The sequence below is a fragment of the Bombina bombina genome, chromosome 11 (genome assembly GCF_027579735.1).
Source record: "Bombina bombina isolate aBomBom1 chromosome 11, aBomBom1.pri, whole genome shotgun sequence".
Classification (NCBI taxonomy): domain Eukaryota; kingdom Metazoa; phylum Chordata; class Amphibia; order Anura; family Bombinatoridae; genus Bombina; species Bombina bombina.
The window spans coordinates 164,600,781-164,615,812 of record NC_069509.1 but is presented as its reverse complement, the minus strand read 5'-3'; the positions used below and the strand labels follow the sequence as shown (position 1 = coordinate 164,615,812).

The 15,032-nt window shown below is 37.8% G+C and overlaps 1 protein-coding gene across 1 annotated transcript in view; it reads right to left on the bottom strand.

Annotated features, from left to right (window-relative positions):
- Positions 1–716: 716 nt before the first annotated feature.
- Positions 717–15,032, bottom strand: part of IQCK (IQ motif containing K) — a 113,829-nt gene continuing 99,513 nt past the window's right edge. Inside the window, exons 7-9 of the mRNA XM_053695214.1 lie at positions 14,691–14,775; positions 1,226–1,335; positions 717–912 (exon numbers count right to left, since the gene is read on the bottom strand). Coding sequence (XP_053551189.1) covers positions 885–912; positions 1,226–1,335; positions 14,691–14,775 — 223 coding nt within the window. The 3' untranslated portion in view covers positions 717–884. The remainder of the gene's footprint in view (positions 913–1,225; positions 1,336–14,690; positions 14,776–15,032) is intronic.

Genomic DNA, 15,032 nt, shown 5'->3' with positions numbered 1-15,032 from the left:
AATGGAAAAACATTGCTTTTTTGTTATCCAATTGATTACCAAAGTAATATAGTTATATGATGCAGCATAATGCCACACACATCCATACTCCTACAATATAATGTAAACTGAATTAAAATGTTTTCAATACTGAAAATACATTTTCAATGCAGCTTAATAGTTACAGTAGTGTAAAATGTATTCAAATGATTATGTTTTTATATATAAAGGTCACATAATATAGCTTATTATTGATTTTTAAACGTCTCTTGAGTATATTTATCTTAGTTCCTGTGCTGTGGTCTGTTAGGGACAAATATAAGTGAGCTCCAGCACTGATTAACCAATCGCTGTATCATGTTACAGGGTAATTAATTGCAGAAAAAGTACTAAGGTAAATAAAAAAATGGGATCAGTCACTTTTCAAAACAATCACAATCTTATATAGAGAGTCAAACACAGCCAACCTTAATAGCTCCCATAGTATTTGATCTCCTTGCAACGGCACCTTAGCAACTGATAATGCCTGTCGATCACCAAAATAAATTGCAAAAAAAATACAACTACTCTCCAGGCTGCCCAGCCGCTCTCACCAACCGACTCATCCTCGTTCTTCTGGTCCAGCATTCTCTCCTCTCCTGACAATCTCCTCTCTCTCTCTCTGCATGTCCCAACTGTCGATATCATGTAGACAGGGTTTTTATTCCGGGTTTTTACATTTAATCAACAGTGATGTGTTCAGTATAATTTTTTATTTAGCGTGATTCAATCATCATGAAAAAGGGTCATCAGTGCTGTTGGCATGAGTAGAGCGTTATTTATCCATTGTGTGTAATTGGTTGATCTGTGGGTGTTGGGTAAGTTGATGCTGTCCCTGCATTCCTATGAGTGAATTTTCGGATATCCTATCCATTATTTTTCTTAGTTCCACCCCTGGATGTTGAGAAAGAGGCGTATTGTAAGCTGGAAAAACACGATCAACTAGATTGGAATCTACCCCAATGTTTGTAACAATGTTTTACATATAGTGCTCAAGACACGTGCACGCTCCTGAGCCTACCTGAAAAGGAGCTAACATTCAACAAAGGAGACCAAGAGACAGGTATATTTGAACTTTTTTTTAACCCCCTTGGGACCAGCAACGTACCGCTGCTTGCGGCTTGACATGCACAATTATTAGCAAGGAAACCCGTAATGACTGGCGACGTAAGGGGTTAAAGCACACACAGCTTTATGCAACAGGTACCTTGTTTCTTTCTTGGCCCAAAATTCTTGGACTTTTTTCTTAATAACTTTGGGCATCCGTAAATCTTTTTGCCACTGGCGTAATTCTTGGACTTCAGGATCACAGCGTACCTACAAAAAAAAAAACAAGAGGGAATGTGTTATTGCAAAGCAGCTCTTGTTTTGTAAAGGATTGTCTAAAACTGTACAGCATGTGCAGCAGATTAAGTACTAGAATAGTTAAAGGCACATAAATGACAACGCGCCACTTGTAATCTAGCCCTCAATGTACTTTTTGCATTATGGAGATCATGTATTCTTAATTGAAAGTTTTGAAATTTACTTCTAATAAAGGACTACAGTTTAGGGAACTAACATAAATGAAATACAATTGCATACAAATACAAAGATTTCATTATTGTCCTCTTTGTGTATCCCATGGCACAGTAATATCCATGACTTCGGTAGCATTACAAGGGATATATATAGGCAGAAAAGACAGAAATGAACCAATGTAGAGGAATTGTATTTGGTTAGGGATGTGGGGGCTACACACTGAAAAGACTGGAGAGCTGTATTCAATCATAACCTTAAAGGGACATTATTTAGCATAAAATATTTATGTATGCATAATTTAAAAAAAATTGCAATACACTTTTTATTATTTTTTATTTTCTTGTAATTTAAAGGGACAGTACACTGTAAAATTGTTTTTATATGAAAGTATTTTCAATAACTTGTTATACCAGCTGCAGAGTATAACATTTATGAGAAATTGCATTTTCGGTTTATTTGTGTATATGAAGTAGCTGGTTTTATGCTTTGAAACCACAGCCTATTACAATGGGTTGAGCTTCAGGTAATATCAGATCTCATTATGTTATCACTTTCATGTACACAGACTTGCTTCCTTATCTTATATTTGTCTGGAACACCAAAACTTAATACATAGAGAGAACAATGGAAAATTATCATTTTATTACTTAACTATCATGCCCCCCACTGAGAGTGTAATCTCTTATGCTGGCTGTGTATACTTAGGCTATTCAATATAAATACTCCAGTATAGAAACTTTCAGTATGGGTTGGGAAACCACAGGCTAAATCAGCTATTTCTGATGCAAAATTATGGGTAAAGGAGCTTCTTGTAAACAATTTAAAACACTCCAGCAGGTAAAATGAATCATTAAGAACAATTTAAAGGGGGGAAACATTTTGGGTGAACTGTCCCTTTAATGCTGAATCTTGTAGCATTTTCACTCCCCCTCCCCCCTTATTCCATGGAATACAGTACCCGGATATTTCTATATGCTGAACAGCGATTGGCTGACATGTGCAAGAGCTTGTTTATATCAGTCCCTAATTCACTACAGTGAAGAAAGTAAGATAAACAACATTCAAGAGGTTTGTCAAGAGGCCTGCAAAACAATGCACATTTTACTAATAAAATTACCATTTTAAATGGTTTTAAGACATTTATTTTTTGCAGATCCTTTGAAGTTGAGTGAATCTTTTTCTGATGCATAAGTAAAAAATGCAATGTTCCTTTAATAGGATATGAAACCCAAATTTTTCTTTCATGATTCAGGCAGAGCATGCCATTTTAAACAACTTTCCACTTTACTTCTATTATCAAGTTTGCTTCATTCTCTTGGTATCTTTTATTGAAGTTGCAGCAATGCATTACTGGGAGGTAGCTGAACACATCTGTAAGCCAATCACAAGAGGCATACAGGTGCAGCTAGCTCCCAGCTCCTGGGCCTATCTAGATACACTTTTCAACAAAGGATGCCTGGAAAATGAAGCCAATTAGATAAGAGAAGTAAAGTGGAATTTTGTTTAATTTTGTATGCTGTATCTGAATCCAGGGTTATGTCCCTTTAAGTTTACCTACATCTGGCACTGATATAACATTCTTGGACCCAGACATCATGGGTGGTGAGATCTCTGCCCACAACATCTTGGCTGCGAGACTGTGGTCATCAATCTTGCAGCTGAAATATTATGAACGGATACCCTCTAAAACAGGAACGTGTTTAATTATTTAGGGAACAACAAACATTGATTGTCTCATGCCCCAGATAAATCACAACAAACAATCATCTCTTCAGAACAAAAGGTTAGCTTGGTTAAATGTTCCAAAAATGGTAGCACCTCTAGCTAGCATACAAGGCGTTTTGCACAGATAAACCACACTTCATCAGGGATGATCATTTAGGGGGCAAAATATCTTTTGGGAGAGTGGAAAATCTATTTGGATATAAAGAGAATATTCTTAGTAGCAGACAAAACACAATTCCTCTGATAATTCAGTCTTAGTGCATTGCTATGTATTGCACTGACAAAGTGGAAACAAGGCTTTCGGAGCTGTTATATAATGCTCGCTGTCATAAATTACTCAGTGACCTGACAAAATTTCATTATCTATGCTCTACTAGACAAACTACGCAACGTACCCTGAACACTGCAGAACCCAATGTAATCTCCCTAAGAGGAAATACATTTACATGTTGCAACTGCTAATTATATAACACATTTCTGACCTCGTTTTAACGTTCTCAAAAGCTCTTTGTAAATAATTCATCACAGAGTTGTATTTCCTTGAAAATAGAATATTATAAATTGTGTATCTCAACTGTTCACTACAAAAACAGTGTAATCTAAAGATAATGTAACTGATCAGTCTTAGTTACAAAAACTTACCCTGTGGCGGAAATACAAATTCAGGTGCTTATGATATAAACCTGTGAGATACTGTATATACATAAATATATATATATAGAAATGAGCTTCACTTAGCAGCAAATCAAACCTATCTTCTGCTAATAAGCTCAAAACAGCTGTCCAGAAGTGGTTTTGTTTTTCCTGCACCTATTCCGCAAGGGGATCTCTGCCGTCAAACACTGCACTTGGAGCAAAAAGCATGAGATATTGTATAGCTAATTTGCATATCTTACCCAGAATCCACTGGTGCTTTGGTAACAATATATACAGAGAACTTCTGGGGAAAAGCAAGTGTTGATACTTGCCTAGATGTGCTAATTACCTATGCAAAAATTCTATAGGGTAGATTTATCAATTGTCGGGCAGACATGATCCGCTGTAGTGGATAATGTCCGCCGCACATCGATAAATGCCGACAGCATACGCTGTTGGCATTTATCATTGCACAAGCATTTCTTGTGAAATGCTTGTGCAATGCTGCCTCGTGCACATTTGCGGCCAATTGGCCGCTAGCAGGGGGTGAAAATCATCCAGATCGTATCCGATCGGGATAATTGCTGTCCGCCACCTCAGAGGTTGCGGATGAGTTAAGGAGCAGCTGCTTCTTAACTTATGTTTCCGGCAAGCCTGAAGGCTCGCGCGGAAGCAGCCGCATACGCTGCTTCATAAATCTACCCCTATGTCATTCATATATATATATATATATATATATATATCAATATTTATACTAATTTATTTATTTATACATATTTGGACTTAGCATGCATAAATGCACGTTCCCTATACAAAACAGAGACAAAGGTGCAATCTTGTTTCAACATCTTCTATGCAGAAACAATGTTAAGATGGAGCAGGTTCACGCTTTACAGGTTCAGTACTGTTAAAATTTAGTATAAGAAAATATCATAAGTCCATCTAATAGAAACCCGTAGTCGTCTTCTTCTTGTTGTCAGTTCATGCAACACCAGAAACAGTGCTTTAACAATCGATAAATGTAAAAAAAATTGACAACATATTGATTAGGCAATAATGCTTAGTGTGTCCATCATGCCAACATACAAATGGTATTCAAAGGATTTAGTAGTGGTGAGGATGGAATCGGATTGCAACAGTTTCCATCTCACAATTGTGTGACCCTGTTATAAAGGCCGGGGATGAAGATGCCAGTACTAATAGTGACAATCAGGACAGTGCAAGTGTGACTTTGAAACAAACATTAACAGAAAGGGAATGCTCCACACCAATTTTAGCTGTTGGGGTCATGATCTCACTTTTCCTGCAGATCCCCTTAGCAGTACAGGATACCACGTACTCAACACATATACATAAGTAAATAATCACATACAAATGTAAATGTGAGCCCTGGCCACTGCAGACAGACTATATAAATAGGGAAGAATAAAGATTTAATGAATCAATACCATGTATGCTAATACACCTCTAAATGTCTCCTGTGGCCATTTCAGAGTGTATTGCACATGTGCAACATAATCAGATGATTCCAAATAGTTTTGGAATACTTGTAAAGTTGTGCAAAATGCTGCTTCTGGGCTTTATCAGGCGCCTTGAGGTGTAGAATTCGAAAAGTCAAAAGTGGTCTTTAAAAGGTGTTTAAAAATCTCTTATAATGGATTATTTTTCCAAAAGGAGAAAGCACTAAGAAAGTGCAGACCACAAAAGAGGCTAACCAAGCCTGTCAATGTGAAGAATTCAAAAACCTCTAGCTGCTTAAAATGTTAAAAAGGAACTCTATTTCATAATTTCCACAGGGTCCAAAAATATACAAGTAACATTTCGGGCTCAAAACTACCATGACTTAGGGCTAGTAAAGAGCCCAAAACATTGTATATTGTTGGACCCAGTGGAAATAATGAAATAAAGGCCTTTTTTAAACTTTTAAGCAGTTGGAGGTTTTTTCAATTCTTAAAATAGATTGTTTTTACTTTTTGGCCCATAGTAAAAATAGAGCTTTTTTTAAGTGTGCCGAAAATGTAATCATGGGTGCGGGAAATAGAAACGCTACGGTGATCATGTTCGAAAAAGAGCCAAAAAGCCCAATAGATGTGATTGACCCCCTCAGTCTCTTATTATAAAAGCTGTGAAATCAATGGAAAAAAAAACCTTAGCTAATATGATATTTTTGTTTACAAATTCAAACTGATTAGAAAAGAGACATTATTTAGTAGATGTACAAACATGTCTTACTTTGTTTGTTTGAAAAAGGAATAACAAAGCTGTAATTTTTATCCCATATTCAGCCAACTGAACAAATTAAGTTAAACATAACTTTCACTTTAAAATACACAGAAAAGAAGGCACCTTCTTTTCTGTGTATTTTTAGGTGAACCATCATAGTGAGTAGACATCTCACTTTTGAAAAGCTGCCTGAATATCTGTTTTCATATCCTTCGGATTTTCCAGCCATTTATTGCCTAATCAAAAAGGACTATAAGGGACTTAATGGATTTATTTACCGTCTAATCTACTCCCAGAGACATTCCTTTTTTACTTGTACAATATTTATATTTTAACTGATTTTGTGTTTTTTTATAGTTTTTATTTTTTATTATTTAGGTCACTACCTATTATTATTATTATTATTTGTATTACTATTGCAGTATAACAACTGTTTGCACTTGTTATACAATTTCTGACCTGCAAACCTTTTACTGAATATTTGGCGCACCTATTTATTCACACAGTCTAGAGATAGTGTTGTTTTTGCATTTATAACTTTCACTTTGTTTCACTTTAAAAAATGTATATTCATTCATTCAGTTTTCTGTCGTAAATGACCAAATGCAAACAGCAGCTTCATTAATCGTTTTTCAAATAGCGAAACAACACATTTTAAGACTGGCTCCCATCTTGTGGAACTCTCTGCCTCGCTCCACGAGACTCTCCCCTAGTTTTAAAAGCTTCAAGCACTCCCTAAAGACTCTACTGTTCAGGGATGCATACAACCTATGCTAACCTTACTTTATACCAGTTCCTCTCCTCCATTGCTATCCCCTGAACCCCCTTAGCATGCAAGCCTAAGAGTCCAGCTGTTTGTAGATCACCTTCTTAAGAGTGGACTACAACAGTGCAACTTTTGGCAGGGCCCTCTACCCATTTGATCCCTTTAATTGTTTTGTTGTACTCCGTCTTTGTTTATAGCGCTGCGGAATCTGTTGGCGCTCTACAAATAACCGATAATAATAATAATAATTAAGACAATGCGGCCTATTTATGAAATGTCTGTCTGACCTGATACGACATTGCGGATCAGGTCTGACAGACATCGCTGAATGCGGAGAGCAATACGCTCTCCGTATTCAGCATTGCACCAGCAGCTCTTGTGAGCTGCTGGTGCAACGCCCCCCCTGCAGACTCGCGGCCAATCGCCCACCAGCAGGGGGGTGTCAATCAACCCGATCGAGTACGATCGGGTTGAATTCCGGCGATTCTTGTCCTTCTCATCAGAGCAGGTGGACAGGGTTATGGAGCCGCGGTTATGGAGCCGCCAGAAACACGGGCCCTCAAGCTCCATTCGGAAGTTGATAAATGGGCCTCAGAGCAATAACACTCTAAATTTCAAACAAGTGTAGATTTTTATTATGACCACCCCCCCCACATTTGCCAAACACCTGTATCATGTGACAGACATCAGCCAATCACAGACTAGTATATACGTATACACTGTGAACTTGTGCACATGATCAGTAGGAGCTGGAACCTCAGAAACTGTGCATATAAAAAGACTGGGCAAAATTTGATAATGGAATTAAATTGAAAGTCTTTTAAAATTGCTGCTCTTTCTGAATCATTAAAGGGATAGGAAAGTCAAAATTAAACTTGCATGATTCAGATAGAGCAGGTCATTTTAAGACACTTTTAAATTCACTTCTATTTTCAAATGTGCTTCGTTCTCTTAGTATCCCTTGTTTAAAAAAAAGAACACGCACATATCATACACTAGTGGGAGCTGCTGCTGATTGGTGCCTGCACACATTTGTCTCTTGTGATTGGCTAAATAGATATGTTCAGCTTCCTGTCAGTAGTGCAATGCTGTCCCTTCAGCAATGGATAACAAGAGAATGAAGAAAATTTGATAATAGAATTAAATTGGAAAGTTATTTAAAATTGTATGTTCTATCTGATTTATAAAAGAAAATTTTGGGTTTACTATCCCTTTAAAGTTTAGTTTTCACTTTAGTGGCCCTTTAAATGTTGTGTCGCTATCATATTCCAAAATGTTTGTTTATCAACCTGTCTCCTCGTGTCATTGGCTTGTTTTTATCAAGTTAAACAAAACAAAACCCATTGTTCATCGCATGCAAGTCACAATGCTTAAACCACGCAAACAAGATCTGGCTTTTTATAACACATCATCCTAGCTTCACAATGTTGAAAAATGTGTTGTATAATGAGAACAGATAGCTAACACTGGACAAAAACTTCTGACTTGACACTTCTACAAATTGTGTCGCAGCATATTTAGGACGTGAATAAAAATGTTAACATGACGACATCTGAGTGTTTTTCTGTGCAAATGATTATGTTGAACCTTTGTGTATAATTTTTTTTTTTTGCTTCTAAATATTTTTACATCATTCAAAGCAGGGGTGTCCAACCTCTACAAAAAAGGGCCACACTCATTTTTTACAAACGCACTTTACAGATTATTGGCCAGATTACAAGTGGAGTGCTAAATATCGATTTTGCTAAAGCGATATTTAGCACTCCGCTTTGTAATATCAGTGTATGCAAATGTGCACTGGTATTACAAGTTAGGTGCAATGCAAACGCGACCTCGGTCACGAGAGTGCGCTACCCTAGGCTCCAATGGGAGCCTCATTCTCATGCCATGCGACCCGACATGAGAACCTGGTGCAGCAAAGGGGGTAAGCGTGCAGCACTGGGCAATTATATATATATAATTATGTACATATATATTTATGTGTTAATATGTGTATATATAGAAGCATATAGATATATATTTATGTGTTAATATGTGTATATATAGAAGCATATAGATATATATTTATGTGTTAATATGTGTATATATAGAAGCATATAGATATATATTTATGTGTTAATATGTGTATATATAGAAGCATATAGATATATATTTACAGGGAACATAAAGTTACCCATACACCGCGATGTAAAGACAGTTTTCAGCCCACACACCCCAACTTTAACCCCTCATAACTGCTTCTTGCAGTTATTTTATTAACCCTTAGTGAAACATTGTAGAATGTATCTCTGATATCTAATATACAAGTTTACCTACCTATAGTGGGTGAAATATTTTACAATTGTACTTGTGTCTGAGGATTGGTTTGGCGTGTTGTTTCTTGTCTGTTTAGGAGATATTTATATACCTTATGGTTCTGTTTGGGGCTATTGAGGGATATCACTCAATGCCCTGAAGTCATATCAGTAAGAGAGTTAACTGGTCCCATACCAAGTGCCCATAACACTCTGCTTAATACATCCCCCGTCCATTTCCTGCCCATGCACAAAGGCTCCTCTTAAAGCAGTAGACGGGCATATGGTTCAGGTCAGAGGAAAACATTAATTAGCAGCTCCCAGGTGATCTGGCCCACATGGCTCAAATTAGCTTCCCTCCATCACCCCAGACATTGCCAAGAGCTTTTAAAGGGGCATCCCACTACAAATGATCCCGGGTCTCTATAGCTTCAGTAAAGTTTGCAACACAACTGTGAAATATACACTTTTTAACAAAAAGGCTAATTTGCCTTTTTTTAAACAACCACTGTGCTAATGTCAGGAATACACAGCCTCTGATTGGTGCATACACTCTAATTGACATGAGACACTAACATACAATTCATAATGAATGCCTCTGCCAGGCTCATCTTCCTTACACGTCGCTCTTCATCTGCTGCACCTCTCTGCCAATCCCTTCACTGGCTTCCTCTTGCCTCCAGGATTAAACACAAAATTCTCCCTCTGACATACAAAGCCCTCAACTGCACTGCTCCCCCCCATATCTCAGACTTTTCCTCCAGATACTCTCCCTCCCGTCCTCTTCACTGCGCTCATGATCTCCTCCTCTCCTCCTCTCTTATTACCTCCTCATACTCCCGCTTACAGGACTTCTCCAGACTGGCTTCCATATTGTGGAACTCTCAGCCTTGCTCCACAAGACTCTCTTTTAGCAAATTGTAAGCTTCAAGCGCTCCCTAAAGTCTCTACTGTTCAGGGATGCATACAACCTACACTAACCTTCCTAACTGCACTGCTCCCCCCTATATCTCAGACTTTGCCTCCAGATACTCTCCCTCCCATCCTCTTCACTTCGCTCATGATCTCCTCCTCTCTTGTTACCTCCTCACACTCCCGCTTACAGGACTTTTCCAGACTGGCTCCCATCTTGTGGAACTCTCTGCCTCGCTCCACAAGACTCTCCCCTAGTTTTGAAAGCTTCAAGCGCTCCCTAAAGACTCTTCTGTTCAGGGATGCATACAACCTATACTAACCTTCCTAACTCCACTGCTATCCCCTTGAACCCCTTAGCATGAGCCCAGCTGTTTGTAGATCACCCGCATAAGAGCCGATTACAACAGTGCAACTCTCGGCAGGGCCCTCTTCCCATATACTTTGATTTAATTATTGCTCGTTAGTCCAGGGGGATTCGTTTTTAGGAGAACGATATTCATACCAAATATATAGCAGCAGCGCTTCAGAGCCGCTTCCAGTCATCAATAATACAGAAGTGAGAAATTCTTCTGATCCTTTGAAGCCGCTATACTACTGACAGTGACGTTGCATGCCCAACTAATGCATGTGCATCGGTAAGTCCTCAGTGCGAGGCTATAACCCAGGTATACCCCCATGATAGGACCCACAAGGGGGTTTGAAAAAACTATAGCATTTATTATAAAATTATGAGATGATAGAGATTTGTAAAATTATGGTATTTGATAAAAAGTAGAGTTTGCATAGATCTTTACATTTAAAGGGACATTCCAGTCAAAATTAAAATGCAGATAGATGGAAAACATCTTGGAATAGAAACATATTTGCAATATAACTGTATTGGCAAAAATGCTTCTAGTGAAACTTATCACTGTTTTGGTGTTAACATTTTTCTCTGCACGTGCATGTGACGCATAGCTAGATACTCTAAGTGCACCAGCATTTTACATACGGCAGCTGCTCAGAGCACCAGTGGGGCTTGTATCTTATCAGCAATTAACAAATTGAGTAATTACCAGATGGTATAAGCCCCTTAGGCTCTCTGATCAAGTGCTGTGTTTATAATGCTGGTGCACGGGGCATACTTAAATACACTTTTGAAACAGCTATAGCCTTTATTAGAAGCATTTTTGCTAATACATTTATATTACAAAAATGCTTCTATTCAAAACTTAAATGCATCCATGTGAATTCAGTTTTGGCTGGAATGTCCCTTTAAAGCACTTTAATTTTTGATTTTCATATACCTTTAAATGCAAAGATGGGAAATCTTACTTCAATTTATATGGTTATGTTTGAAAATATCAATTAAATGGCTGTCAATCTAACTGTATCCGTTGTATTCAAACTGCTCATCCAATATGTTCTGTTGCAAGTGCAAGAAATTATAAAAGCTTCCTATTCCTGTCGGAAATTCCTCTGGGCAAAACCTAAAAGTCACTTCAGAGTTTTGGCAGCAGGAAGAAAATATTTACGCTGCCTTGTGTTGTTCAGCGCAAACTTACCTTACTGCCTTTGACGTTGATTAGCTTTGTAGTTTCCCCTAACACAGATGCCTGCAGTGGTATCGTCACTACTAATTACTGTCAACATTGGAGACTATGTGTACAAAGAGCACATGTAAAACAGATAATGTTGCGTCCAATGCTTTTAACCCTTTCGTGTCTTCTGGGTTAACGTGTCTACATCGGAACAACTAATCTGAAATCTCGCGATCGTGCACGTGATCACGAGATTTCAATGATGGGATCGCGTCAGGGGGGTGTCCCTATGATGCTAAGCAAGCCCTCCAGACCGCGATCCCATCAGGGAAGCACCAGTTGCTTCAGGAAAGCCAAGCGGTTAGGACGTTGTATTCCGTCCTTCGGCACTAAAGCCCAGCAAAATTCAGACGGAATACAATGTCCTAACGGTGTTAAAAGGTTAATTAGATGTCAATTCATATTTTACCATTAAAGTAAACAATGCAATGATCAGGGCTATAAAAATGATTTAAAGGGACAGTCTACACCTTAGTCATCTTAAAGTCTTACCTTAGATTAAGCAGCAAATAGCCTCATGCACCCTTTCTATATCATGCAGCAGTAACAGTAAAAACGTTATTTTAAAAAGACTATTGTTTCTCGCCACATTGAAATGGCTGACAAGCTCCACCCACTAATGACATCATGATCTGAGCTGCATCTACGCACTCTACTGAATAGCATTGACAGTCTGTTAAATCCAACTAGTGAGCCTTTTGTGATTGGACGCCATATGCATCCCAGATCGTTATTTATTCAGTAGGTGGAGCTTGGCAGCCATTTTAAAGTGTCCAGAAACACTATTAATTTTAAAATACCTTTTTTACTGTTCCTGCAGCATGATATAGAAAGGGTGCAGGATACTATTTGCAGCTTAATGTAAGGTAAGACTTTAAGAGACTTTTAATTTACTTCTGTTATCAAATAAATTTTGTTCTCTGTTAAAAAAAGAAGCATGCATAGGTAGGCTAAGGGGCAGCAATGCATTACTGGGAGCTAGCTGGTGATTGGTGGCTGCACACATATGCCTCTTGTCATTGGCAGATGTGATGTGTTCAGCTAGTTCCCAGTAGTGCATTTCTTCCCTGAATCTGAATTTAACTATGTGTTTAACCCCATTGCAGGGTTAAACACATATAGCATTGTATTGTTGCTTGCATATAACACATTAGAGGATTTTCTTTTTGCAGTTTTATGTCCCTTTAAAAAACAATAGTGCTTTGGGGATTATTGAAAGGGGCAGACATGCATTTAATTTTTTTTTTTTTTTTAATCCCAATGGAAATGCAAATTTGCTTTGTTCTCATTGTATCCTTTGTTGAAGAGTAAACCTAGGTAGGCTAATAAGAGCTGAGGAGCGTGCACGTCTTTAGTACTCTAGTAGTAGTGTTTCACAATGTTTGTAGCAAGGTTATACAATGTTCAAAACACTGCTGCCATAGGCCTAGGTTCCATTGCTGTTGTAAACTGGGTAAAGTGGTGGTAACTGCATTGACTTTAATTTTGAAAACTTAAATTGACATTCATTTTTATGCAAAAAATCTGCATAACACATTTAAGTTTATAACTCTCACTTTGTTAGCAAAAGGTGTATTGTTTTGCAGTCCAAAGACACACCCTTATAAAAGCCTCTTGAGTAAGTGTATCTTATCTCATTTGCTGTGGCCAGTTAGAAATAGATATAAATATCACACATTTTAGAGTTAAATTACAAAAAAGCAGTACTTTTTAAACAACGCAACGATTGGAGGGAGCCGCATTAGTCATCCATATGCTAAATACAGCAGGAGATGCAGTTATGTTTACCATAACGCAAAGGTAAATATTAAAAAAAAAGAAGTGTCTTTGTAAACGATACTGGGCTTTAATTCATTAAAGTTTACAATCACTTTAACGCTGATAATTGTTCGTTTTTTAAATTCCACCGAGTTCTAAGTAATGGGCGCCACCATGTTTTAACTTAAGTTGGCCTTTATCTGTTTCCTCTGCTAAAGACAATTAGGGACAGATATAAAACAGGCAATAAAAGAGAATGTCCAAACAAGGCTGTGTGGAGCATAGGCTAATCTAAAAGGGATTCCACACAGCTTTGTTTGCGCAGAGATAAACATAAAACTAGTTCATACATGAGGGTTCTGGTGAACTGCTTGTGCAATGCCACCCCCTGCAGATTTGCGGCCAATCGACAGGGGGTGTCAATCAACCCGATCGTATCCAATCAAGCTGATTGCTGTCCGCTGCCTCAGAGCAGGCGAACAAGTTAAGGAGCAACGGGAATCAGAGGCATTGGGGCCAATGCGGGGGTTGGAAAATCGGCCCCATGGCATCTCCCATTACTTTATAGAAACAAAAGTACATTATAGAAACTAAACCTTTACACTTTTAACCGTTTTACATCTATTAAAGGAGAACTAAACACAATAGAATACCATAATCAGTAAATGAATAATACAAATAAAATACAAAAGCATTTCAAATGAGCAGTAGATTTCTTTCTTAATTTTTTTTAAAGTAAGTTCTATTTCCCCCCCACTGCATCATGTGACAGCCAACAGCCAATCACAAAATGCATATATGTATGGTCTGTGAGTTCTTGCACATGCTCAGTAGGAGCTGGTCCCTCAGCAAGTGTGCGTATTTAGATAATAGAAGTGAATTGGAAAGTTGTTAAAAAATTTATACATTTTGGTAATAGCGTTCCTGGCGAAACAAGTAGGTTAGGGTGAAATGGGCAGCTGGGGAAATATTGGTGATAGGAGGAGACGCAGGATTATTGATGAACCCTGAAAGCAGTTGGTTAAAATTGTATTTATTTTATAGAGTAACCCATGATTATGGTTTACAGTTAAAATGTGCCCCTTTAAGAAAATAAAAATATATTTCATAAACAGCTGCAGATATTCAGACCTGTGTAATGTACGGATCATCATATTCTGGTTAGCTACTAAGAAAATGGTTAATGCTAAAAACCATCTCCCTGCCTGGCAATGTCACCTCATCAGATTTATTGCATGTGAATAGGATCCTTACCCGATATCCTCTCCAGAATGACTGTATAATTACGGCTGCTTCCTCATCAGACAGCAGTAATGACAGAGGGACAGGTGGCCTCGGGCTGAAAAATAATACCTCTATTAGAGATCTGTAAGCAAGAAACAAAGGGTGACATCCTAATAGACAATCTGCTATTTTCATTACTATAAATCAAACAATGAATAAATGAAAAGTCAGTAAGAATTTTACATTTAGAGTTTCGTCTAAAATCTCAGGGCAGATAGATATCTCCTATTGTGCACATTTAAAAATAGCTGCTACCTTCCCAGAACAATAACTTCACAATGTAATCTATATATTATGATCCCTTTTCTTCAT